Source organism: Paramormyrops kingsleyae, chromosome 7 (assembly GCF_048594095.1).
Source record: "Paramormyrops kingsleyae isolate MSU_618 chromosome 7, PKINGS_0.4, whole genome shotgun sequence".
NCBI lineage: Eukaryota > Metazoa > Chordata > Actinopteri > Osteoglossiformes > Mormyridae > Paramormyrops > Paramormyrops kingsleyae.
In genome coordinates, this window is record NC_132803.1 from 3,010,830 (window position 1) to 3,038,302 (window position 27,473).

The window sequence follows — 27,473 nt, forward strand, 5'->3', positions numbered from 1 at the left end:
ATATATATATATTCCCCAGGAGCTAAATAATTGCTGCCCACTGCTATGTCACATATGGGTTCAATGCAGAGGACACATTTAGCTGTGGTCCACTTTGTGCAGTGATGTGTCAACAACGACAATTAATCACTTCACTTAAATGCAGCACTTTAAGGCAACTGTCAAACTCAGTCTGCTGCAACTTTCCAGCCTCACTTCCCTGTATGAAGAATCTTCTTGCATTTGGATGGATTGTATCTCACCATCCAAAAGCACGATGCTAATATGCGGGTGTGTGTTTGTATCTGTGTTTGTATCCAGGACAGTCCCTGTCCTCAGATGAAGAACAGATCACAGTAACCCCCAATTGATGCGCAGTGAATGGAAACAGACGGGTGTGTTTCAGATGTCTGACATAGTTTGAAAGCATTATGTGGCTCCTTTGGCTGTGATTTGGGATGTGGCTCATTTGGCTGTGATTTGGGATGTGGCTCCTTTGGCTGTGATTTGGGATGTGGCTCCTTTGGCTGTGATTTGGGATGTGGCTCCTTTGGCTGTGATTTGGGGCACATTACTCTCTCTCTGCTTTGTTGAACACTCTACCACACACATGCTGCATACAACCAGCTCCACATACGGCCATCTATAAAAATCAGATACCCCTGCATGTGCTCTGCGTTTCCTGGGAAACGCTCCAAGCTCACTGTGACCCTACCTTGGAAAAGCGGTTACCTACGGTTAGGTTACCTACGTCCTGATGAGAGGAACCACCAACAGAGCTTGTTGTTATCAGTATTGTCATGACCTTAGCAAACAGACCGATAATGGTGTCGATTTGCTCTACCTGCCACCACCAATGGGCTGACAAACTGAATATCTATCCAGAACATGACCGTGCACAGATGGTCCTGGTGACTGATTTCATTGACACATTCAGTTGTTCTTTAGGCAGCGGGGGCCCTGTGCCATGACACCTCCAGGGCTGTGGGTTTGTCTCTATAAGTGCACAGACTTTGCATGCTCTCCACTTGATCTCACTGGTTTTCTTATGGACGGAATTTGCATGCTCTCCACTTGATCTCACTGGTTTTCTTATGGACGGACTTTGCATGCTCTCCACTTGATCTCACTGGTTTTCTTATGGACGGACTTTGCATGCTCTCCACTTGATCTCACTGGTTTTCTTATGGAGGCCCTCCCACAGTCCACAGACGTGGCAAGATGAACTGGTGTCCCTAATTTGCCCATATTGGGTGAGTATGATGGATCGGCATCCCATCCAGTATTCTGAGCCTTGTGTGTTACCCTGGAATAAACTCCAGGCTTCCCAAGACCATCTGCCGAATAAATGGTTGTAAAATTAATTGATATATAATCCCACATGCCTCTTAACAGTTACTCTGGGTTTGTCATTCCAGAATGACAAAGAAATAGCTTTCCTATTTGTGTTCAGGCATATGTGTGTGTGTGTTCAGTATCTTTGCCACTTGTACAGAAGTTCAGGCTGGGCGTGCCAAAGTCACCGATGCCCTTTTTTCACCTCTGAGCACCTGCCAGTCGAAGTGTCTGCACCAGCCCTGGCCGTGTGGCACAGCTTGTGGTCTGACGGGAGTCCCTCACCGAACCCACAGGGGGCGCCACTCATTCCTTTTGGGGACAGATGTCGGGGGGGGGCGCATTGTCCTACACTTCCCAGCAGTGGGTAACATGCTGGCTTTAAGAAAAAAAAAAGTCTTGTCATTTTAAATCTTGAGTCTCTGGCCCGCAGTAACACCCGTGAGTCTGGAACTCATCCAAAGTGCAGCTCTATAAATGAGCACAGCTTTGAGTTGCTTTGTAGAGAAGTGCTGTCTAAGCAGCGACATCACACCTGCCCAGGCGCTGCTCAGGGCGCCTACTCGGGCTGGGAAAGGCCCGGCATCAGTGCTCATCTTTCATTTTCAGCGTTTATAAACTGTACAATCTCTGTACAAACTTCTGTCCGGATTCTGTTTGTGCGCAGTATTGATTTTGTTTTTAATGTGTCAAATTACTGTAGGTAAAATAGATTTTTTTTCCATAAAGTGGAGTGTATCTCCATGGGCACGAGGTGCGTGGGTTTCTATTCTGCCTGCTGAAGCCGCTCTCCGCACGACAGGATCTCCCAGCTGCCGTTAAGGTGGAGATTCTACCCCTGGCTGAAAACCTCTTTGAGAAATGCTGCCGAAGACTCAGTCGCCTGGCCGTGAGATGAACGGGGGACCTGCGGCCCTGAAATGACCACACACCTCTGCCAGAGTCCCGCCTCTTCTTAGCCTTAAATTAAGACAGTAATGAACAACCATCTAATCCAGGGTAACACATTTCTGAATACTGCAGGCCTTGACTGTCAAGGAGAAAAGTAGCTGTTTTAATGGGAGAACAGCAGTGCCAGTTGGCATGGTGGTCAGCACTGTTGCCTCACAACTTAGGGAGTTGGGTTTGAGTCTCCCCCTGGGTTTGCATGTTCTCCCAGTGTCATCATGGGGTTTCCTCTGGGTAATCCAGTGTCCCCCCACAGTCCAGAAACATGCCGAGGCTAATTGGAGTTATCAAATTGCCCGCATGACTGTGCCCTGCGATGGGTTGGTGCCCCACCCTGGGTTGTTCCCTGCCTTGTGCCCTGCGATGGGTTGGTGCCCCATCCTGGGTTGTTCCCTGCCTTGTGCCCTGCGATGGGTTGGTGCCCCACCCAGGGTTGTTCCCTGCCTTGTGCCCATAGGCTCTGGACCCCCTGTGCTCCTGAATAGGACAAGCGGTTACAGAAAATGGATGGAAACAGCTGTGATTTTTTTTTTCCACGTTTAGAGCAAAATCATCCCTATAGTCACAACCACCTGTAAAGTTAAGGCGTGATTCGGGCAGCAGAGCTCAAATCCCCTCAGCGGATACTGACGCCTCCAGCTGGATCTGGAACCTTCTACCACAGCCGTTCTGCAGGTCCCTTCCAGTCCCGTCATCTAGATAATACCCACAAACTCTGAGTAAGACAGCACCCGCCGCCTGGAGAGGAGGGGGGCCTGGGGTGGCGGTTAAGGGCAGAAATGAGCTGCTGATTAGGGAGGAGGAGCATGAGGAGAAGCAGCGGGAGCCCCCCATGACTCCCGAGGAGCCGAGCCGGCCCTCCTTCTGGCTTCAGGGTGCCCCCCCCATTTTGTACCTCGAATAGGCTGTCAGGCCTCCCACTGGCAATGCGGTCCCCAGCAGGGACACCGATCTGCCCTCTGCATCCTCACCCCCACCCAGATCTACACCCACACCTGAACCGACGACAACGGCAGACGGAGTGAGACAGCCGTTGGCTTCAGATACAGAACATCTCACGCCTCAGACAGCTGGAGTTCTGCACATCTCCTGCTTGAATTGTGAGCTTCTAACTGTCCAAGTCCTACCCAGCAAGCCAACATTATGTGGAAGAATGAGACCAACCCCCCCAATTATAGCATTTGATTGAACTGTAAATGTCTTTTTGCCTGGGGTATCACCAGCTGGCATAGGTATGACATCACTCATAGGGGCTGGCAGCTTTGGACCAGAGGGGGCGGGACTGCTGCTGCTTCGGGGAGAAAGTGGCTGAAGATGAAATACGGCCATAGTGCTTCCACAGCCAATTACCTAACGCTGGGTGGTGTTCAGATGGGAGCCCGCCTTGGGAAGATGGAGGCAGGGGACACTCTGGATGGGATGCTGGTCCATCTTAGGACAGATATACACACACACTGACACACACAGAGCCAGGAGTGGGAATCGAACCCATAACCCTAGAGTCACAGTGCTAATCATTGACTGTGCTGCTCATCATAGAATTAAATACAATTAAATAAAATTAGGTACAATCAAAAACAGTGCTAAGAAACCATAATACAGACAAATGTAAGGCAGGTGATTTTAGGGAGCGAAACGGCAGCCTTGTGGGGACGTATCTGCACCCCCACGGCTCAGAAACAGGAAATGGGCAGAAGGAGAGAGAGAGGTCATGTGCTTCACAAACATCACCGTGTCAGATCAGCCGCTTTCTGTTGGCATTTGCCACATATGTCGTAATTTAAAGCATGCGGCTCTCTGGCCAAGATCTGCATTTTACACCCAACTTTCTTGGAGACTGAGGTCAACAAAAACCAACCTTTCTTTCTCTTTGGGGGGGAGGGACCCCAAGACCTTTCAGCTGATTCCAATGTTTCCAATGTTGTTTATTTAGATGGAATAAAATACAGGTTTAAGAACGAGAGCACAGTTTTGGTTGTTTTTAGATTCATTTAGAAAATGCTCAATTACCTGAAAATCAGGCTGGTTAGAAATTCCTTTGGCCACATCTTTTAAAAATGACACAACATCCAATTAAGCCACAGTGACAGCTGGTAAAGTAAATTCCACCTGAAATTAAATTTCACCTTCAGAAGTTGGCACGTGGATTGTTTGGTTCAATCTAAGATGTTTCCAGTCCAGGAAATAGGCTTAGGTGGGGGGCAGTGAAAAATGCAACATGCAAAAATAAAAACAGATGGCAGACACAAATCCCTACCCATAAACCCCCACGCTGTCCAGCTTACAGTGTGCGAGGAGCAGAAATGACTCAAGGCCAAACAGTAAGAAGTGCAAATTAAGTTCTCCCAAGTACCTCCACAGTATCTTACAGTTTTAATTTGATTTAGTTAAATCAATAATCAACAGAAACCTTCTGCTGATCTTCTGTAGTTACAAGCCCACTATTGCTTCATGCACATAGGTGGGCGGGACAATGTTGCATCAGACATGATGTTATAGGTCAGTCTCTGTGTTCGTCTCTTTTAAAAATGCATAACTGCCCTTAATGAGTGATGCATGCTTGGGTGTCCTGTGACGGACAGGGCTGGTTCACTGCGACCCTTCACTGGATACAGAAGCACACGGATGAAGGCGGGACTGAAATAGATGACTGGAGACTGTGGCCATGTGCAGAAATGCAGGAAGTGTGGGGCGCTATGTGACAAATGGAAGCGGGACGTCAGTTACTGTACGCCCACGGGGTTCTTCACGGCTCATATTGGACAGTAATGGCACTGGATTCCCTACAGTGTGTGCTGGGATGTGGTACTGAATCGGAAAGCAGCCTGAGGCCAGTGCCAATGGAAATGACACATGGAACTGGACCGCTGAATGAAGAATGCCCCCTAGGGGCCATGAGAGGGGATGGCATAGCAAAGCTCTGAAATAAGACACGCATGTGAGAGCACAATGGCTCAGTGCACAATTCACTCCATGGAGGAGCCAGTTCACTTTGCTCTAAAGACTGCAAGACCCTCAGCGCGTGGGTGCTACTGAGCACGCTCCAACTTTTATACAGTGCAGGACCCTCAGCGCGTGGGTGCTACTGAGCACGCTCCAACTTTTATACAGTGCAGGACCCTCAGCGCGTGGGTGCTACTGAGCACGCTCCAACTTTTATACAGTGCAGGACCCTCAGTGCGTGGGTGCTACTGAGCACGCTCCAACTTTTATTCAGTGCAGGACCCTCAGCGCGTGGGTGCTACTGAGCACGCTCCAACTTTTATTCAGTGCAGGACCCTCAGCGCGTGGGTGCTACTGAGCACGCTCCAACTTTTATACAGTGCAGGACCCTCAGCGCGTGGGTGCTACTGAACACGCTCCAACTTTTATACAGTGCAGGACCCTCAGGGCGTGGGTGCTACTGAGCACGCTCCAACTTTTATACAGTGCAGGACCCTCAGCGCGTGGGTGCTACTGAGCACGCTCCAACTTTTATACAGTGCAGGACCCTCAGCGCGTGGGTGCTACTGAGCACGCTCCAACTTTTATACAGTGCAGGACCCTCAGCGCGTGGGTGCTACTGAGCACGCTCCAACTTTTTTAACAGTGCAGGACCCTCAGCGCGTGGGTGCTACTGAGCACGCTCCAACTTTTATTCAGTGCAGGACCCTCAGCGCGTGGGTGCTACTGAGCACGCTCCAACTTTTATACAGTGCAGGACCCTCAGCGCGTGGGTGCTACTGAGCACGCTCCAACTTTTATACAGTGCAGGACCCTCAGCGCGTGGGTGCTACTGAGCACGCTCCAACTTTTATACAGTGCAGGACCCTCAGGGCGTGGGTGCTACTGAGCACGCTCCAACTTTTATACAGTGCAGGACCCTCAGCGCGTGGGTGCTACTGAACACGCTCCAACTTTTATACAGTGCAGGACCCTCAGCGCGTGGGTGCTACTGAGCACGCTCCAACTTTTATACAGTGCAGGACCCTCAGCGCGTGGGTGCTACTGAGCACGCTCCAACTTTTATACAGTGCAGGACCCTCAGCGCGTGGGTGCTACTGAGCACGCTCCAACTTTTATACAGTGCAGGACCCTCAGTGCGTGGGTGCTACTGAGCACGCTCCAACTTTTATTCAGTGCAGGACCCTCAGCGCGTGGGTGCTACTGAGCACGCTCCAACTTTTATTCAGTGCAGGACCCTCAGCGCGTGGGTGCTACTGAGCACGCTCCAACTTTTATACAGTGCAGGACCCTCAGCGCATGGGTGCTACTGAGCACACTCCAACTTTTATACAGTGCAGGACCCTCAGCGCGTGGGTGCTACTCAACACACTCCAACTTTTATACAGTGCAGGACCCTCAGCGCGTGGGTGCTACTGAGCACGCTCCAACTTTTATACAGTGCAGGACCCTCAGTGCGTGGGTGCTACTGAGCACGCTCCAACTTTTATTCAGTGCAGGACCCTCAGCGCGTGGGTGCTACTGAGCACGCTCCAACTTTTATTCAGTGCAGGACCCTCAGCGCGTGGGTGCTACTGAGCACGCTCCAACTTTTATACAGTGCAGGACCCTCAGTGCATGGGTGCTACTGAGCACGCTCCAACTTTTATACAGTGCAGGACCCTCAGCGCGTGGGTGCTACTGAGCACGCTCCAACTTTTATTCAGTGCAGGACCCTCAGCGCGTGGGTGCTACTGAGCACGCTCCAACTTTTATTCAGTGCAGGACCCTCAGCGCGTGGGTGCTACTGAGCACGCTCCAACTTTTATTCAGTGCAGGACCCTCAGCGCGTGGGTGCTACTGAGCACGCTCCAACTTTTATACAGTGCAGGACCCTCAGCGCGTGGGTGCTACTGAGCACGCTCCAACTTTTATACAGTGCAGGACCCTCAGCGCGTGGGTGCTACTGAACACGCTCCAACTTTTATACAGTGCAGGACCCTCAGGGCGTGGGTGCTACTGAGCACGCTCCAACTTTTATACAGTGCAGGACCCTCAGCGCGTGGGTGCTACTGAACACGCTCCAACTTTTATACAGTGCAGGACCCTCAGCGCGTGGGTGCTACTGAGCACGCTCCAACTTTTATACAGTGCAGGACCCTCAGCGCGTGGGTGCTACTGAGCACGCTCCAACTTTTTTAACAGTGCAGGACCCTCAGCGCGTGGGTGCTACTGAGCACGCTCCAACTTTTATTCAGTGCAGGACCCTCAGCGCGTGGGTGCTACTGAGCACGCTCCAACTTTTATACAGTGCAGGACCCTCAGCGCGTGGGTGCTACTGAGCACGCTCCAACTTTTATACAGTGCAGGACCCTCAGCGCGTGGGTGCTACTGAGCACGCTCCAACTTTTTTAACAGTGCAGGACCCTCAGCGCGTGGGTGCTACTGAGCACGCTCCAACTTTTATACAGTGCAGGACCCTCAGCGCGTGGGTGCTACTGAGCACGCTCTAACTTTTATACAGTATGCAGTCACAGGTTGTGTAAACAAGCATGAACAGGTTGGTTGGCCGACTCGATTTTCCCGCCTGAGGCCCGTGCCAATGGAAATGACACATGGAGAGGTAGAGAGGCGTGGAATCATGGGAGTCCTTCCTGCGGAACCGACCACCATGGAGGCGTCAGGCGTTTCGCTCAGCTGGGGGGATGAACTCCAGACCCAAATGGGCGAAGATCTCCTCCTCCGAGGCGGCACGCAAGTACTGCCTCTGGGAAACAGACACAGAGAAAACAGTCGTCATCACACAGGTTTCTCAGTTCTCTGACAGTGTATAATCTGCACCTGCTGTATGTGTAATGTCAGTTAGTGCGAGCTTATCTGATTTCAAGATTGTTGCACCAGCTACAAGCATGGAGCTTCACCAAAAACCAGTTCACTTCCACTGCCGTGACGGAGAACTGGCACCAGCACGCACTGGAAGTACACTGTACCCGCACATCGAAGACACACCGGCATGCGGCTAAACCAGGCCTTCTGAACATCAGCCAGAGCAGTTACAACCTTGACAGGCGGACAGTATGATATCCCATTTGTGCAGTATTTTATAAAAGCCCCCAAATCATTCGCGTTCAATCAGTAGAAAAGGGTCTTCACCGCATGGGGGGGGGGGGCAGCAAGTACCACAAATAGTGTCGCCCTCTATGTTTCGCGTTATGTCAGTACAATAACGTCCACAAGACACGTCAACAGAATCCTCACTGTTTAATTTTTCTGTAATAATTATTGAGTAGAAAAACAACACTGAGAAGTAATTGTCAATCAGTTTGCTAGAAATAATAAATAATATTTTTATACCCCCCCCCCCTCCTAAATTCATGGTGTTTGGTCCAGTCAGTGATTCTAAATGGAGCACGCAAAGCCCGTGGCCTTTGGGGCCCGTGGGGGCCCGTCTCTTACCCGCGTGGAGTCGAACAGGGCATGGCTGCTCAGGGACATGCTCTTCTCCTGGCCTGCCCAGCGACGAAGCTCCCTCTCAAAGAGCTGCAGACAGAGAGACGGGTGAACGGACGGAGGGGGGAAGGCGGAGAGCAAGGAGGAGCGACGCTAAGGATAGGCGCTAGACCGCGAGTCTGGGGGAGAGGCAGAGGAGGAGAGAGGAGGAGGAGGAGGAGGAGGAGAAACCGGGAGAAAGTGCACAGCGAGAGGTCAGGGAGAGAGAGAGCAACGGCTCGACGGACTGACCCGGACAGCAGCCTGCCCATTAACCCAGAGCGCACAACAATTTGTAATTAATTAGGCAATTAGCACCCAGCTCAGACGGGTCAACGACACAGGATTGGCTGGCTGTCAAGGGACCCCACGCTGACAGCGATCCATCGCAGCCAATCAGACCTTTACAGCCCTGTCCTTGGCTGGGCCCTCCACTCTCTCTGCACCCAAAGGCATTAACGTTCACAGCGGTGATGGGAGGAGCAAGGCCTTCGGTGGGTGGAGCCTCACCCAGTCTAACACCTCTGCCCCCCCCACTGCATCAAGCAGGAACTAGGGTCATGTTAAGGAAGCTGTGCCTTACACTGCCACAGGAGAGCCAATGCAAGCAGAAACTAAAACCACATTCAAGTTTTTTTAAAGTATATTTTTCAAAGAAAGTGTATAATACTGAGCTATATGTTCTTTCCTTTAAATTTCTTGACCCTAATAATGAACCCAACAGGCAGAAGAGTGACCTACCAAGCAGCACTACAGAACCCCCCCCCCCCCCGACCCCCCAGGTGTGACCCCCCCGTGTAGTATAGGGTTATTCTGGGTGCTCCGGTTTCCCCCACCATCCAATGACAGGCAGCCAGGCTGATTGGCTTCTCTACAACGCCCACAGTGTGATTGTGGGGGTGTGTCCTGTGACGGACCGCACCCCCACCCTGCGCTCCTGGGATAGGCTCCAGACCCCCCCCCCACAAACCTGACCAGGATAAGCGGTTTGAAGATGGACGGATTTGATGAAAATCTACATCAAAACTATATCACAATAGTTCTGCAAAAATAAACACTTCATGACATTTCCAGACTTAAGGATGCAATCAGGCAAGTCTAAAGAACAGGTGACATGAATTAACTGAACAATTAGTGTCAAAGCAACAAATCATTCTTTAGGCACAGGATCTACACACGTCCCTTTTTAACCAATGTCTGACAGGGCCCAAAAGCAGGTTAGGGTTAGTGTCCCCTGCAGGACACCGTACCTGAGAGCCAGTCCAGCCAAGCAGGGCAAACGCATACTGACTGATGGGGGTGACGACCAGGTCCACTCTCACAGCCTTCCAGCCCGGGGACTCCCCTGTGCCCCCCTCCTGCGCCTCAGGTGCTCTGGGAGCCTGTGTGCTTCCCTGGTGGGCCACACGGGGCAGCATCAGCTTGAAAATGGTGAAGCAGCGTTCAAAGCGGTCCATGTTACTTGCGGAACGGGCTGGCCACTCTTTGGCCTCCAGGTACGAGTTCTTGTGAATTTTCTGGTATAGCAACAAATCCTGTTGGGAATAATAAATAATGAACCCAACAGGCAGAAGAGTGACCTACCAGGGTTAAAATGGCTGACGTGGCACAAATTTCTAAAACGCTGTTGGAAGGCTTGACGTACCCGTGTCTCCAGCCAGCCGATGACCTTGGGCAGTAGCTCCTCCTCTCTACCCTCTTCAGGGTGAGTGATGAGGAAATCGACATCATGGCCTGTCTGCTTCCCCCTGTGCGCACAGACCCAGGTACGGTGAGGAAAGACCCTGTTTGTGATGATGCTGGTCTTGAGAAAAATGGACAGAGAACGGCAGTAAACCGCTCTGGAACGCAGCCAGAAATCTGCAGGTAACCTGCCCACCAGATGAGAGGGAAGTTAGTTCGTGTCTCACTGTCTTTCCGTAATGACACAGACGCACCTGCGGAATCCCCCCGTCAGCGTGATCCGAGCCCCAGGAAGCACAGCACCGACGGCCTCCCCCACGATCCCCTGGAGAAGGTCCGCCTCCGCTCTGGTGACAGGGGTGCTGAGGTCCTCATAGTAAAGCATGCCTGGTAGGAAAGCGGCGCGCGGGGCTGACAGACAGACCAGCGGGAATCTGAGGTGCACGTTTTTTAGGAACTCATTTGGAAGTGACCTTGGATCTCCAGAGTGAAATTAATAAACTTCCCAGGGAGGTTTTATATGATTCTCAGTCCTACGGTCACAAAATTCCTGTGCAAAAGTGGTTTTCAGTGAATATTGCAAAAGCAAAATACAAAGGAATTAAATGCCCAATTCTGGTCAGTGATTTCTTTTGCCCTTTCATATAACTAATTGTAATTAATGGGGAATTTTGGCTGCATTAATACTTGAACACTGTTTATTGCTATTTTCATATTTGGACACCATTTCATAAGATTAGTTAGTACTACAGCATGGTAACTTGTAACAAGGCTGGACTCCCAGCTATCACAGTGGTCCTGGTCTAAACCTAATTTAGCCAGATGTGCCACTATTCAGGTCTCATCCTTCTAACATAAATACTGCTGTACAAAACATCCCACAGATGTTATCTGAGGGTTCCATTCTCCGTCTGCAGCTCATCGAGATCTTCCATTGGTCGCCCTGTGAGCGCCATCAAAACCTGACCTACCTCAGGTACCTTTGCTGGTCTCTCTCTCCCCGAGGCCAGTTACTGCTGCTGTTACACACCCATGAAGTACCAGATAACAGCACTACCTCGGTACTCTGGTTGGAAGGTGTGACCTGGACATCTCCGCGGTTTACCTACCCGCTGCCTGCGCCCGGTTCAGCTTCTTGCCAAAGGTCTGAAGGTCAGCCGGCCTCCGGATTCCCTCCCAGAACCAGAGCTGGGCCGTTTTCACACCCACGCCGAAGATACCGGTGAGTGCCTGAAGTCAGAAAGAGGAAGCATGTGGTACAGGAGATCTGGGCCCGTATTCACAAAGCCCCTTAGCGCTAAAAGTAGCACCCAAGTCTGGGAGAACTAAAGAGTAGTGGAGACGACTCCTATGTCACTAAGACCGATTCACAAACAGTCGCAAAATGGCTGCTGTCTGTCCACGTCTCAATGTCTTGGAAACATTAAACAAACGCTGAATTACTTAATGGATACTGCCTCAGTCGGGAGGGAAAAATGACTGATGTGGAGCTTGTGAGGGATGCAATAACATCTCCAACAAACCCAATCATACACAGTAGAAAACCCCTATAGTGATCATGTCAGTCTGGGTGAAATTGATCACTTTAAGTGGAGGACCATTATGACCAATTTTTTTTCATTTTCTTTATGTCTCAGGCAGATTACCATCTAATTGACATTTGTATATTTATTACATGAAAAAGTAATAAAATGGACAGCATCGCTATGTACTGAATTTTATTGACTCGTTCAAAATACAGTACAGCTGTTAACGCTTTTCAAATTCCTGAACTGTGTATAATTCAAATACACTATAACACAGTACTGTACATAAAATATAGCTTATAGTTTTGCTGCTGCATCTCAGTGGCTTGTTTCTGGCAGTTTCTCATAAGCTTTGATTGAGAGAAAATGACTCTCTTTGTCCTGTCATGTTTTCTGTGCACACCGCAATAGTCTCAGGAAGATAGTCAGAAACAGATAGGTTACCAAAAGGCAAATTAGTTTGAATTTTTTCCATATATATTCCATATATTCTGAAATTAAAAACTAAGTGGACTACTTGATTATTATAAACAAAATTATTTAAACAGCATTTGTACAGGAATGAGTCCGTCTCAAGCTTCCCAATCCATGTAAGCGGTTGATCACTGTAACCATGATCACTATAAGCAGTTTCCACCATATTTGTATTTATGGGATGTTGCGCATACATGTGCCTCTCATATGCCAATTCCTACATTTATTGCCAGGGAATTCGGGCATGAGAATTGACATCAGCCATAGTCTTACTCTTATCTTCGGAATTGGCTCTTTTCCTAACTAAAAGTTGCTCTCAGCCACTTTGTGAATAGGTTTTAGGAAAAACTCTTAGTGCTATTTAGGAGTACTCTTAGTGGTAAGGTAACATGCTTTGCGAATACAGGCCCTGAAGAAGGGTCTAGGACAGGGGTGGCCAATCTTATCTGCAAAGGGCCGGTGTGTATGCAGATTTTTGGGATAACCTGTAGGTCAGCTGTTCAATCCCAGGTGTGAGGACTCTTCAGTCAATCAGTCCTTTAATTAGTAATGATATTACGGAGTTGCAGCGAAAACCCGCACACACACCGGCCCTTTGCGGATAAGACTGGCCACCCCTGGTCTAGGAAGAGACCAACCTTCATCGCCTGGTACTTCTCAGACTGCTGTGTGCACTCCACCTCACTCGACACCCCATCTTCCAGGATCTCCTGGATGCGTCGAAGCAGAAAGGCAGTGAGGTAAGCGCTGATCCGGTCACGACGCCCGTGTCCCACTAACAGATGTGCCTCGGGGTCACGGCGGCCCCAGCGACTTGCCCCACCTTGATGACCCTCCTCGAGTGTTCCCCCAGGCAGGGCAGGCCGCGCAGATCCTCCAGGGAGCACACGGGCCCCTGCAGCGCTTTCAGCACCGCGCTCGCCCTCTTGAACGCGACGCTGCGGCCTTCGTTCTCACAGAACTCAGCATTTTCGGACAGCAACTGTAGTGCGTCCTGGGGGAAGAGGTCGAGGTCACCTATAGCCAAGGTCACTTACAAACAGCACATTTCATTCGTCATCTAACTCCTTTACATTAAACAAAAAAAAATATATTTTCACTGGAGAAATTCAGTTTAAGTACCACACTCAAGTACTATTTTATGGGTCTGTTTTGTTCACAGAATGATAAATTCAAGTCATGGTTTCATGTCTCATCGCAGCATGAATGCTTCAGCAAATACAAAGGCCCAAGGTCCTGTATCACGGGGCCAGATTTATTGCTTAGCCGGATAACTTGGAGGCTAAGTACAGGCAACTCTGGCTTTCACGACGCTGGTTGACTTCTTACGGTAACTCGTGCTCTGCAGCAGATTTGACGTGTAGCATATTATGTTTCAGGATCACGGACTTCAAACAGTGCTCAGACCAATTAGAGACGTCATCGGAATTTTACCTAATGTAACAAATGGGCTTTCCCAAACTCACGAAACAGCATGAGAATCCTATGACTGTAGTAAAGTTAGCTGTATATTCAATAGGAAGTCTTCTTCTTGTAATATCTTTCACCAAGCAAGACAGGCAGTTTTTAAATGACAGACCTTTGCTGTCCACAATCAGAGACAATCAGAGATATCTAAGGAAAGAGGCGATCTCTGCTGTAACAAGATATTGGTTCTGCAATTTGAGTTGATAGCAATTCTTTCACACCCCTTGGTTTTCCAGATTACTTTACGGGCAAATTTTAATTAATATGTGGATGTTCACATGTGCACTTCATGTCCAATAGCTCTTGTTCTCTTACAGTCACTAGTGGTGAATGAACACAGTATTAATAAAGATGTATAGAAATACACAACCTGAAAATCAAGTGCTGAGCATTGGACCCCATAGTCCGTTGCTTAAACCACACTTTACTGGACATGTCTGTCTCATTAAGTTCTATAGTTGGGCTTGGATATTGCTCTCCTAAAACATCTAACACCATTGTCATCTTCCCCAGGTACATACTCATGCTGTGAGATGGATAAAGGAATACTGAATGGGTTTTGAAAGGTGACCAGTTTAATACTGAATAATAAAAAAGGGATTATGAATATGACTAAAATGACTAAGAATAATTACGAAAACCACAAAGCATGTTTGGAAATTATTGCCATTTTCTTACCGACAATCACACTGTATGTATTTATGCCGTCAGTAATCCACTGCCGACCTGCTATTCTAGCTCAGTGTCGCTCTTCACCGTTATTGTACTTTAGAATTCCTCATATTTTACCATAATAATGCTCTCTTATGCTGCATTGAAATACATAACTCTATTGCAATTCCTGCATTAATGATTGGCTGATCATTACACACGGCAAGCTTTTATGTACATGTTCTCAGGAAGTAATCTTGGTTTCAAAAGAAAGCCTGGCTTAATATAGATTGCTGATAGTCAGCGTCACGATTTCTCAATTTATCTCAATTTGCATTCATAAACCAGTTTGGTGATACAGGTGCCAGTTTAGGAGTATTGGTTGACTTCTTCCATTTGAAAAATAAAAATGAACCATGCAAAACAAATACTCGGGATACAAAAAGTAACACATCTGAGTATTTCCTAGCAATTTTAAAACGCAGCCCATAATTTCTTTATTTGTTCTCTCACCGACATATTCACTGCAAAAATATAATATGCTACAAATATTTCAGAGGGTAACAAGCAATAAGGCCTGGTAACTACAATACTAAGAATGATAGCAGTGGATTGTGGGAAAGAGGAGGACTTACAGTTAGGACCATGTTATGATGCTGTAGCGGAGTCCTCCTCCGACAAGCGTAGCTGTCCATCGTGTTCCCTGCACTCTGCGTACTGGGCTCAGGTACCTGGACAAAGTTGGTATAATAATAATAATGACATTTTCTTTCTACCTACCCCATCGTGCTCTCCATGACATATAGACCTGTATGTGGGTGACAGCGAGTTTAGCAGTGAAGGGCAGCCACCTGCGGCGGCACCCATGGGACTGGGGGTTAATGGCCTTAGTCAAGGGCCCACAAATGTGACTATTCTACTGAGGCCGGGCTTGAACCAGCAACCTTCCGATCACAGGCACAGAGGCCAAGCCCGCTGAGCCACCCACACTGCCACCCCATTAGCTGGGGTTTCAAGGAAACTAAGTAATGTGAGGCAACTCAAATTTTAAAAGGTCTGCTTATGCCACACCGGGTACAGGGTACAGTTTCTGTCGCATCAGTCTCTCACCCGCAAACGATGTCTGTCCTCGATGCTGACGGGGCAGCCCTCTCTCATGCTCTCCGTGAACCACGTGATGTCCAGGAGATGGACAGTGTCTCTGTCTCCTCTCTCGGTTACCTGGCTCTCCAGCCATGCCTGCACCTCCTCCCCAGAGGTGTTTTCTGACACAATGTGTGTCACAGCCTGACTAAATCACCAAGATACAGCAAGTAAGTAAAAACTCAATAAAACAGAACCAGATTATACAATCAATTCCAACGGGGTTATCTAAGACTTAATGCACCTACACAGTACAATTCTGTTACCAAAAACATCTCAGATGTATAGTTTTTGGCAGCAAAACACGAGAGCACACTTCTTTACCTTAGAGTGTCCTCTACCCGAAATCCTTTGCTCCTGCTGAGCCGTGAGAGAAAGGCTCTCCGGCTGGCGCCCATCCTTTTTTCAAAGAGAAAGATAACAATATGTGGAAACTTGACAATCTCGGCATTACTGCTGCCAGCTGGAGAGGGCACCGTTTTCCTGCGCTTCAGGGGAATCATGGGCATGAAAACGTACCACTCTGTTTTTCTGAACGCGGAAACAGACAAACGAATGACCCCGTTAACACTCTGCGCGATGCAAGGAAGGAGGTGCTGGCGCCCCTCTGCCTATGCGCCCCGAAGCTGCTACGAGTGTAAAAGCAGGAAGGATGTGCAACTATAACCATTCCGACTAGGAAATCGCTAATTCTCATCAACGGAGAGAATCTCATCCTCCATGTTTAAATTTTACAGCCTCCGATTAACCAAGGAAAGTAATACAGTCAAATATGTCTGCGTGCCGAATCTGTACGATCAAACGCGTTTCGTTATTGCAGAGTCCCGATCTGCCATATCTCGTTAGCAATGCGGCTAACAAAAAAAAACACTGGCCATGCTGGGAGCAATTGGCTTGCATACAAGTTAAAAGCAGCCGGGTGAAGGATATATTTAAGTCATCGGGGTCGCCGCCACAAATGCAGGAAAGTAAGAAAACCAAGCGCCTGATAGCCGAATGGGAAGCTGATTGGCACTGCACCGGTTATTAACTAGTGAGAGGTGTAACTTTCCTAACTAGCAGTGCCTCAGCAGTACTAAATTAACCAATATCACTCAGCACAAGCCGAAATCAAACCGGCCTTTGCGCCCCTAGAAGTCCCCATAGACACCTTGTAAAATCGGCCCATTAAAAAGTTTTGCTTTGTACACTAGTTGTACTAAAACGTTCTACGCATTTTCTTCACTCCTGATTTGGTTTTTAACCCAGCGAACGAGAATCGTAATATTTTTTTGCTGAGTAATTACAATCGCGTTTTAAACTTGCAAAAAAAAATATCACGTCATATGACCGTCGGCAGGCGCCTCACGCTTCCTCGAACGCTTCAGACCTCCCCTTTATATTGCTTTCCGTAACTTCTGCCCTCCTCTCTATATTTTCCTATGTGCAAATCACTGCGTGTGCGGCAGTAGCGCTGTTCCTGGGCTGTAGTTGCCGATGGCCGCTCGGGAGATGAGACGGAGCGCGAGGGGCGGGCGCGCGAGCCGGGGGGCAGCGCTCGCGGCGCTGTGTGCCTGCGCGCTCTGGGGCTCCGCTTTCGCCAAGCCCAGCAACATCGTGCTGATCCTCACCGACGACCAGGATGTCCAGCTCGGGGGACTGGTGAGATCCGCTTCCCCGGGCACTAACCTGGAAAGCCCCCGTTCATGACCGACTCACATTCACCAGTAACTTAATTAAGCTGGTGCAACTGCCCAGGAAGTTTGATTTTGAAAGTGCTGTTTGATGTGATATGTGGCTCGTTTGCGGTGTTAAAGGTGATCTCGATCCTGCGAAGCTCGCTTATTGCTTTTCCGTGTAGCAAGTGTGAAACATGCAGTAACTCAATTAATCGGCGGACAAAACACAAACGCATTACTTTACATTTACTGCCCCTTGCCTCCCGCGTTATGGGTTAATAGAAAGATAAATGTTGAAACTTTAGGTTAGTTGTCTGATTAGATCGGGACGGATGGATTCGTGCCAAATAGTTTACACCTATGCTGTCATGTGACTGTGCAGGTGGAATGGCTGTTAAACGTGGCGAACGTTTTCTCTATACTCTTAATCTCCCCAAAGACAAATGGTGCTTGACCGGGGGTTGTTTCTGATGCATAAACCTGCCAGCCACTCTGAGCTTCCGCTTTCATTCATTTTTTTTCGCTTCGTCTCGAGCAGTAAGCGGTTTGCTGGGTCGAAGGGCATTCACACACATTCTAGTTTACGATCCCCTTTCTGATGCGAGTCTCTATTGAGTTGTCACACACACGATAAACATTGACAAAATGTACGCACACACGTACACATCAGTGAAAACAAATGTTGCCTTGTCCATGATAACTGGTTGGAAGATGTTTTAGTGTCACCAACTTTGGTCAGGTTTTTTGTAAGTTTTATTACTTTGTAAACAATATGTACGGTTTGCAAACTACCCCCAATGCTTTTGGTAAAGCTAATTTTAGATTTATGATGGAATAATGTAGATTTGTCATAAGATTTCTTGCGTGAGAGTCATGCGAGATGCGCCAGAGCTGACGACCTAGAATGGGGAAATGGGAAAAACTGAAATAACCAGTGGTTATGGGGGACAAACCCAAATGGTGTTAGCTGACATTATCAAGCGTATGCGGAGCTTCAAATGCTGGGTCTTGTAATTATTAACTTGCACAATGTTTATTTTCTGCTGCCTTAGACGCCAATGAAGAAGACAAAATCGCTGATTGGTGATGCTGGTGTCTACTTTTCCAATGCTGTGAGTATTTGTTCCTAATATCAGAAGCCCATAGTTTGTGGTAGACTATTTGACTTGTGTGTAGTAATGATAAGTAAATGCCTCAAGAGCCATCTGGCCCATGGATATCTCCAGTTCTCTGATGCCTCTTTATGTTCCCTGAATGTTGCACTTCTGGTCCTTGAATTGTCGTACTGTATTAGGTTCTTTCTTTGTTAGAACTCGTGCAGCTTCTGTATTCATTGGTATCTCAGCCGAGTCCTTGGCAGTCATACGTTTGTAATGTGCATTTTGTCTCACTTGAATGTCACTTTGGACAAAAGTTTCCGCTAAATGCAGGGTTTTTAAAGCCAGTACTCTGGACCCCATGTGATCCTCATTTCTGCTCCCCATCAGCTCGTGAAGTTTCTGTGCACGTCTGAAACCTGCTAACACACACACAGAAATCGCCCCGCCTGCGCCTCCCTCTCTACCTGAAATAAATCCCCATCTTTTCCTCACTTCCTCAAACTGCCTTTCATATGCACAGTTTGTTTTAAAAAAAAAAACATTCTAAATTTCTATTGTGGTATATAAACGTTACCTTAAAGGATGGATCATTTTACTATAAATATTATTTCTGATCAGTACTAATTGTTGTGATGTTTGTTAGTTTTTCTGTAACCTCGTCTGCTTTGCGCGTTCTTCAGGTCTGGATGTTTGCTTTACCTCGCCTGTTGTTGTGCCTTCCTTTCCCACCCCCCCAGTTCGTAGCGACGCCTCTGTGCTGCCCCAGCCGTAGCAGTATCCTGACGGGGAAGTACCCCCACAACCATGAAGTGCGCAACAACTCCCTGGGGGGCAACTGCAGCAGTCCTGCATGGCAGCAGGGACCCGAGATGACAGCGTTTCCGGTCTTCCTGGGCAAACAGCTGTACCAGACCTTCTACGCGGGAAAGTACCTCAACCAGGTCCGCTGTGACTCCTTTCTTACCGTCCCGCAGTACAATGGTCTCTCTATTGCTCTTTAGTAATCGGTGTTGTATCCCAGCATGCAGTGCTTCATTACCATAAACAACGGCCCATGTTACAAACGGACTAGGACTATTATCGAACTGGGAGGTGTTTAATAATAAACTGTTCACCCTCTCTGCAGTGTTGATTTATTTATATCGGCGCTGTCGATCTCCAGCCATTGCAGTAAAGCAGGAGGCAGTGTGTGTGTGGCTGGACGATTCAAATTCTCCTGTGTGATATTTTTTGCAGTCGGCAACAGGCAGCTAAGCTGAACTGCTGCTTCGTTTACTTTGAGGAAACATTTATAGGTGGCGCTAGAGCTACACTGAGAATGGAGTGTTTGTTTGATTGGCTTTGTGTAGTAGATTTTTTATTTTTTTTGTGTGGCTACTTGTGCCTTTCTTGAGTCCTGCACTGCTTGTCTAAATAGGGCTCACATATTGTTCATCTATACCAAATCTTTCAATGAATCTCATAGTAAATATCATTCATTTGGACGGCAAAGTCCTCAGCCGTTATATCGGTTACATTATGAGGAGCTTATCAGCAAGTTATTACTTGGACTTGGAGCCTGAGGAACATCTGTCAGTTTTAAGAGGTTCCCTGGAGTAAAATCTATGAATGAAATTCTTGACCTTTGACCTTTGCTCTTGTAATATCACCTGCAACTGCTCTGGTAAGACACTGCTTTGGATATACATCCCTGTACGCATTACCATAGGTGAAGACAATGTGTTAAGCTATTAGTCTGGGTAGCAAGTGTATATTTGCTCAGGAAAAAACAGTTTTGCTGTAAAATATGTGAATGAACAGTAACGCAACAGCGATGGAAAAACGAGAATTCTGTTCTCCAAGATGCCGCCGACATTGCCAGGCGGCTCGATGGCACCACTTTGCTTCCCAAACCTCGCCTCAGCGCCACCACAACCCTCCTGTGTTGGTCAGATTTCTCCAGCTCACTCAGTCAGAGCTTGATGAGGTGCTGATTAGCCAAACGTGCTATGCTAACAGTCAAGTTAACAAATACATGGGGTGGTAGGGAGGTATACTGTGGGATATACGCAGGTATGTGGTAAACATCTACCTCTGAAAATGGATTTACCATATATTCACCTAAAAATTGTCAAATGGGTATCAGTCAAAGGAGAAGTGCATATATGCAAGTATACGGTGTAACGGAATGTCTCGGGTGAAGAACGTCTCACTTATGTAGAAATCGTACTTATGAGCAGACTTCCATAAAGCCTATTATATTAAGAATTAGTTACGCGATGGTTCGTAGTAATGAATACACTCTACTTGGATGCTCGTGAAAACACTGTGCTGTTTCAGCAGCTTGTTGGCTCGAGGAAGGAGAATGCCCTCCTCCATGTTAAATTTCACATTGCCTTTAACACTCTTGCAACTTGCCTACAAATTCAACTTAAAGATGACTCTCGTTCGTAACCTGGGGACTGTCTGTACCCCCCTAGCAGGGCGCCGTCGCCACACTGCTCACTGCCAATTCCGGGGCGACTTCTGGAGGAGTTTAGAAGTGACTAAGCTGACGCGCTTTGACAGACGTTTCTTTAGCAGCCTAAGACTCCCTTTGCACCGCGTTGTAAGTGTGATTAATGTAATAAATAGCTGGCCTTTGGGGGGTGTGATTGTCTGTCCTTGCTTCTAAGCCCCTCCCACTTTTCTTTGTCTCTGCAGTACGGAAAGAAGGAGGCGGGGGGTGTGAGCCATGTCCCCCCAGGCTGGGACCAGTGGCACGCTCTGGTTAGTATCACCAAACCTGCCCCTATTGCTCTGCCCCGCGTGTTTCGCACCTCTTCCGGTGTGAAGCCACATCTGGCCACCTGTCGCTCTTGTACTGGCCACCAATGTGGGCTCTGTAACACTTCCTGTCTGATCGGTGAATCTCACTGGTCTTGCTGTGTCTTCACATTTAGCATGCTGCTATGCTAACTGCAGCGTTTTGCACCATGGTCTCAGTACAAAAAAAACCTTAGTCTACTGGAACCAGGGTCCAAAGTTACTTAGCGATTACATCAGCGTTTGTTATTAGTGCCTGTTTCATGTCATAATTAGATGATGTCATGCCTACAGGTTGGGAACTCGCAGTATTACAACTACAGTCTATCGGTGAACGGCAAAGAGGAGAAGCATGGGGATCAGTATGAGAAGGACTACCTGACAGATCTCATTGTGAGTGTGAGCTCCGCCGAAGAATCGGGACCGGGACGCTCCACACCATCATCATCACCCCCCCAGAAAGCCAGCAGCACCTGACAGGAAGCCCTGCATCACAAGGCACTCAGTCACATAAAATAGGGAACTTGGAAATCCGCTGTTTTTGATCCAGCGTGTTTTCTGGTTGCAGAGGCTTTAATCACCAGGTCCAACGTATCACAAGTCTGGTTTGAGTTTATATAGTTTGCATTTCAATACAGCTGACATCAGTTTTCGGTTAATGCAACACGCATGTATACATAACGCAAAATTGCCCTGCTGAGGCAGTGAGAGGTGGAGTGTTTAACCAAGCGTCAGTCCGCTTTCGCTACAGAGATCTGCTGTTCTGTTACGCTTTAGTGACACCTTCAGTGCTGTGCTCGGTTACATTTGGTCGGGTCATGTGACCATCTGTTTACAGCATCATTTATCAGTCACTTGGAAAGAAATATGAGCTCTGGGGCAAATTCAATCTCCCCAAGCAAAAGCTGTTTGTCTAGTCAGACTCGTAAAGCAGAACCTATTACCCCAAACCTCCTTTCTCTAGCAGTGTGTTTTCCCCTGTGGGGATTGTATGGACCTAAATTATGGGTTATCCTTTGCTTCTAAGACTGCGTGCTCAGCAGCCAGTGTGGTTAATCTTCAGCGCAGCCTGGATGTGACTCATTTTCTGCTGCTGTTGGTCAGTTGAGGCCCTGTAGGGACTCCAGTGTCTGAGCCCAGCACGGTCTGGCTCAGTCTTGGGATGTTGTAATGCTCTCCTGCCCCTTCTCCATGCTCCTACCTCCCAGGTGAACAGATCCATGCAGTTCATCGATGAGAGAAGCCCGCAGCGACCGTTCTTCATCATGCTGGCCCCCCCCGCACCTCACTCCCCTTGGCTAGCGGCCCCCCAGTACCAGAACGCCTTCAGCAACTTGAAGGCGCCGAGAGACGGGAGCTTCAACAAACCTGGAGGAAAGGTTGCTTGGGGGGGGGGGGGGCAAAGGTTTGGGATTTTTGAATGGGTGGTGGGGGGTGGAGCATCTCATGCTATACTGTGAGGTTCCTGGGGAGATCTGATCCATCCAGTGGATATAAATGTCTCTCAGGTCTGGCCATTCTTCATTCACACGTGGTTGGGGGCATTTTTCTCATCTCTGCTGCCATCTAGAGGAAACGAAAGCTTAGTCTGTGGTTCCTCCTGTCTCCCTCTGTCCAGGACAAGCACTGGCTCTTGCGGCAGCCCACCAACCCCATGGCCAACACCTCCATCACCTACCTGGACAATGCCTATCGCAAGAGGTCTGGTGTTTCCTTAGATCCTTAGAGTAGTGCTTCCCAGCCCGGTCCTGGGGACCCCCAGACGGTCCACGTTTTTGCTTCCTCCCAGCTGCCTGCGGGTCCCCAAGGACTAGATTAGGAATCACCGCTTAGCGAGCTCTTCCCGTCGTGCGCTGTGAATCACGGACTGGAGTTACCTCACTTATGATTGGCCTCTTTGCTGCTACCCATAAAGCCAAAACTGGCAGTGGATCTTCATAGCAGCTGCATCTTCCTCCAGTTACTTAGGCACTGGCCTGGCTTTAGAAACTCACCCTGCATCCACAGAAGTTTCTTTTACAGCCCAGCAGGTTCTGCTCTCTTAGAATCCTTACTCTGTTAGTCACTCTTAAAATAGAAAAATGCTGTAAGGCTTGCATTTAAGAAGCACTAAGAATGACACCAAAATGATGGTACTGGTGCTGGTTGGGTCCAAAAGCTGTGGTTCTGCTGCCCCGTACTGCAGGTGGCAGACCCTGCTGTCTGTGGACGACCTGGTGGAGAAATTGGTGAAGAAACTGGAAGATGTGAAGGAGCTGAACAACACCTACATGTTCTTCACCTCTGACCACGGCTACCACACCGGTGCCTTATGGACGTCCTGCTCTTTGTCCACTTTGGCTGGTCTTCAGTCATGATATAGATTCTTTCCATTTCTCACCTTCACTGTTAATTTACACCTTTGTCACTTTCAACATTTGTTTTAAGAAAGGCCGTTTTTTAAACTTTAATATTGTCCATCCATCCATCCATCATTCATTGATGCTCATCCAGAAGGGGGGGTGAGAGTGGGCCTGGAGCCGGAGGCAGGGGGGCACCCTGGATGGGATGTTGGCACATCACTGGGCACTCGGTTGCACCCACTCACACATGCAATCAAAGGGGCCAATTTAGAGAGTGTAAACACTGGAAGGACACGCTAGGTTTGCACAGAGCTACTCGGTCAGGGCTTCCCTCATCTCTCTGATGGTTGAGCTGGTTGCTGCTTCCAACCAGCACCTCAAATCCAAGTGCCCGAGGCTGAGGGGCAGAGTAGAGCACAGAGAGCGTCATGCATTCCAATGCAGATGCAGTGCACTGGGGTTTGCAGAAATTAAATGAAATGGAAGAAATGAAAGGTCTTCCTATGTGGCAAAACCAAAGGATTTTAAAAATAGACAAGATCAGGTATTTTAGTCTGTGGCTGTCATCAATGCATGAGTTTCTGGATGCGATGTGGGTTTATGTAGCTTGAGGCTGTGGATCTCTGAGTAGAAATTTCTCACTCACAGGGCAGTTCTCCCTGCCGATCGACAAGAGGCAGCTCTATGAGTTTGATATCAGAGTTCCTCTCATGGTCCGTGGCCCTGGCATCAAACCCAACCAGACCCTGCAGGTGAGAGTCTCCCTGTGCGCCCGCCCCGGGTCTCCCTGTGCGCCCGCCCCGGGTCGGCCGCCCGCGCGCCCGCCCCGGGTAAGGGGGTCTCCCTGCCTGCCCGCCTGCCCCGGGTCCCCGCGCGCGCGCCCGCCCCGGGTCTCCCACTTTTAATGTGACATTTTTACATTTAGTTTTAGAATAATGTCTATTTCAAAGTCTTATGCTCCTTGATTTTAAAAAATGCAGTTTATAAAACAACCAGATCCTCTCACAGAATCCATTTATGTTGTGGACAATGTAACTGGGAGTGATTTGTCTGTATTTGTAGGTATTTAAGGTGCCTCTGATTTCTGAAGTTCCGTGTTCGTTCATTGCTGTGTGAGCAGGCGAGAGGCCGTTGTCACGGCCTGGTTTCATGGTTGGGGAGAGTTGACGTTGAGCCATTTTTCACGTTCATTCCTGCATGTTGTACATATTGCGACTCCTTAGCTGAGGTGAACTTGAAGCTATTGTGTTGCAGTGTTTATTTCTGTGTCTCTCAGGCCCCGGTTTTGAACATCGACTTGGGTCCCACATTCCTGGACATCGCAGGAGTCAACCTGTCCCAGGTGAACATGGACGGTCAGAGTTTCCTGCCACAGATGGTGAGTCGCCTGCGCAGACAATGTGCATTGATGGCAGCCTCCCCCAAATCCGGGCATTACTCCTGACATGTTTTCTTCATGCTTCCCCCCCCCCCCCCCCCCCCCCCCAGGCCCCCTCTCTCCGGAATGGCACGTCCCGGCCCTACTTCCTGGTGGAGTACATCGGGGAGGGGCATACTGGCCCGGATCCAGACTGTCCAAAGCTGGGCTCGGGCCTGTCTGTGAGTACAGCTCGCAGCTTCCGGCTCGTTCCGTCAGGATCCGGCATGCAGGGAGCAGCCTGCTCCTCCTTATCGCCGATGTCACTTAGCGTTACCAAGGCAACCTGATTTCTGCAAATGGGCGCATACATTTTTAGGATCTTTGCCCTTGAGTAAAGATATTAGTGGGTGCAGGATCTGCAAAGAGAGATTTCTTTTGTGAAACGTCGTACAGATTTCCCGAAACTCATTTCTCTCTTAACCTATGTTGTATGTGCTGGAAATCGCTATAGTTTTCCCTCCATTTTTATAAATAATTCACCATCCTATTGGATGTCTTGTTTAGATCTTAAGAGCATCTTAGGGTCATTCAAAAAGCCAGTGCAGGTAGTGAACCTTGACAGCGCTTATTAGCCGAATAACGCTACGTGGTTTTTATTCTGTGAAAATGAAAGATCCGTCTGCTGGCCGGATTTAATAATTAAAAATGCCACGCCATGGGTAACACGCCAATGGGTAACACGCCAATGGGTAACACGCCAATGGGTAACACGCCAATGGGTAACACGCCAATGGGTAACACGCCATGGGTAACACGCATGCCCCGTGTGCCCCCAGCAATGCTTCCCTGACTGCGTGTGTGAAGATGCCTTCAACAACACGTATGCCTGTGTTCGCACGCTGACCGGATACAACATGCAGTACTGCGAGTTTGCAGACAGCGAGGTACCAAAGTCCACAGCTGTCGTCTTAAAGGCTGCTTAACGAGATTATGCACCATCGAGTCAGGGGTGTGGGTTCAAATGCTGATACTTTAGACTGTTTGTTTCTATCCTGTTCCTCTGTGTTTAAGTTCTTAATTTTGGTCAAGCTGGTGATTGACCATGCGTAAAATGTAATTATTTAACCAATAACCTTCATAAATGAACAACTGCAATGTAAAGTATATTTTGTCTTTGTTCATTTTAGGTAATACTGGGGCCATTATTTCAAACATTCATTGATCATTCTTAACCCTTGAATCATTCCTTTCAATAATAGACCTGGTTATGTATTAATATAGCTACAAAGATTATTAACAATTCAGCATATGTGCAGCCAGGATATATAGAGGCCAAAATCGATTTAAATATTAATAAAAACAGATATTTCTAAAACTTCAGCATGTTTGAGGTAAAAATGACATAATCAGTTTCCCCCATTGAGTACTTTCTGTTGCACTCAGTGGAGATACATAGAGAAGTATGAATGTTACAGGTGATATTTTTGACTGTAAACTTCTTTCTCCACTTTAGTCCTTTGTTGAAGTTTACAACCTGACAGCTGACCCTCACCAACTGGAGAACATTGTGAAGAAGGTTGACCCCACCCTCCTGCAGACCATGAACCAAAGGCTGATCAGGCTCCAATCATGTGTGGGAAGCTCCTGCAGAGACAACAAGTACTAGCCAATCACTGGAGGGTGGGCGGGACCACGGCTGTTCTAAGGTACTATACAGTCCACTCGAAAGCATGGCAGAAATGCTTTTTCCTTAATTAAGGCAGTCCAAAGCAGAGTAGCAGTGACTCTTTGCTGTCAGTCAAAACTAGGCTAAAATCTGCATTCGTTGTGTTTTATTTTCCAGATTGTTGAGCACTTTTAAGAGGGAGTGAAGAATGGATCCACTTCTTCCTTCTCAATGTGAAACCAAATGTTTTGGTGCATTTTGTGCCTATATTTTCTAACCGGCACCAATTCCTGAACTGATTTTCACTGTTTAAGTTCAGTTTCACTATTCATCAATATGTGAACTTAGACTTTCTGTGCCACTGTGACGAGCTCCTCTTTAGACGTTGAAGTAATTCTGTGTATGCTACCAACAACTATGTTTTTAAAGTAAATCTGTCTTCTGCTGGAAATATTCCTGGACTTTAAAAATGAAAACGGACACACAAATGGCCTGGTTTGCATTTTTTGACTTGTTTTTAATAATGTCCTGATGTAATAGGGGCAGGGGGACTTAAGAGGGGAAAGCACAATGCTGTAAGCCAATGTTTCCCAATGTGGTCCTGAGGGACCCACAGACAGTCCACGTCTTTGCTACCGGGAGCAAAAATGTGGACATTCTGGCAGGGAACTGGGAGGATGCAAAAACATGGACCGTCTGTAGGCCCCCAAGGACCAGGTTGGCAAACACTGCCCTAAGCCATAGGGGAGACGGTCATAAATAGTGGAAGTGCCTTACATTGATTCTTTGGTCATTTGCACTAAAGTAAAGTTTTATGTCTTTTTGCACAATATGACTACTACTGCATTATGAAACAATCAATAAAAGGGTAATGATGAGTGTTTACTTTGGGGTTTTTTTCATACTCAGAAAACATTCAGGTCATTCTTATTTTATGATGTAAACA

The 27,473-nt window shown here is 48.0% G+C and overlaps 2 protein-coding genes across 4 annotated transcripts; one reads left to right on the forward strand and one right to left on the reverse strand.

Moving 5' to 3' along the window:
• Nucleotides 1-7,599: 7,599 nt before the first annotated feature.
• Nucleotides 7,600-17,531, reverse strand: polm (polymerase (DNA directed), mu). Of its 3 annotated transcripts, XM_072714039.1 has the most exons (12): nt 17,520-17,531; nt 15,942-16,016; nt 15,585-15,765; nt 15,110-15,205; nt 13,180-13,350; nt 12,995-13,066; nt 11,466-11,586; nt 10,611-10,743; nt 10,319-10,421; nt 9,924-10,208; nt 8,641-8,724; nt 7,600-7,951 (listed from the first exon to the last, which is right to left on the reverse strand). In XM_072714039.1, coding segments are annotated over exons 1-12 (1,410 nt in total). In that variant the 5' UTR covers nt 17,522-17,531; the 3' UTR covers nt 7,600-7,864. The 3 variants fall into 3 exon arrangements, with proteins under 3 accessions (XP_072570140.1, XP_023682196.2, XP_023682197.2); XM_023826428.2 differs by lacking the exon at nt 17,520-17,531 and having other exon boundaries at nt 15,942-16,133; XM_023826429.2 differs by lacking the exons at nt 7,600-7,951; nt 8,641-8,724; nt 17,520-17,531 and having other exon boundaries at nt 9,952-10,208; nt 10,319-10,477; nt 15,942-16,133.
• Nucleotides 16,174-27,405, forward strand: gnsb (glucosamine (N-acetyl)-6-sulfatase (Sanfilippo disease IIID), b). Its single transcript, XM_072714038.1, has 14 exons — nt 16,174-17,258; nt 18,328-18,387; nt 19,113-19,316; nt 21,058-21,123; nt 21,454-21,552; nt 22,368-22,538; nt 22,778-22,860; nt 23,345-23,463; nt 24,150-24,253; nt 24,778-24,879; nt 24,990-25,100; nt 25,698-25,805; nt 26,375-26,567; nt 26,705-27,405. Exons 1-13 carry the CDS (start codon nt 17,094-17,096, stop codon nt 26,525-26,527), a joined length of 1,545 nt encoding a protein of 514 aa, XP_072570139.1. The 5' UTR covers nt 16,174-17,093; the 3' UTR covers nt 26,528-26,567; nt 26,705-27,405.
• Nucleotides 27,406-27,473: the final 68 nt, after the last annotated feature.

Excerpts from the sequence above, each read along its gene's own strand:
- polm (XM_023826428.2), bottom strand. The coding sequence starts at position 16,126 with ATGCCCATGATTCCCCTGAAGCGCAGGAAAACGGTGCCCTCTCCAGCT. Across the intron at positions 15,766-15,941 it reads CGGGTAGAGGACACTCTAAG|TCAGGCTGTGACACACATTG; the intron begins GTAAAGAAGTGT and ends TTGGTGATTTAG. Across the intron at positions 10,744-11,465 it reads GAACCGGGCGCAGGCAGCGG|GCATGCTTTACTATGAGGAC; the intron begins GTAGGTAAACCG and ends CTTTCCTACCAG.
- gnsb (XM_072714038.1), top strand. The coding sequence starts at position 17,094 with ATGGCCGCTCGGGAGATGAGACGGAGCGCGAGGGGCGGGCGCGCGAGC. Across the intron at positions 21,124-21,453 it reads GGGACCAGTGGCACGCTCTG|GTTGGGAACTCGCAGTATTA; the intron begins GTTAGTATCACC and ends TCATGCCTACAG. Across the intron at positions 23,464-24,149 it reads TGACCACGGCTACCACACCG|GGCAGTTCTCCCTGCCGATC; the intron begins GTGCCTTATGGA and ends TCTCACTCACAG.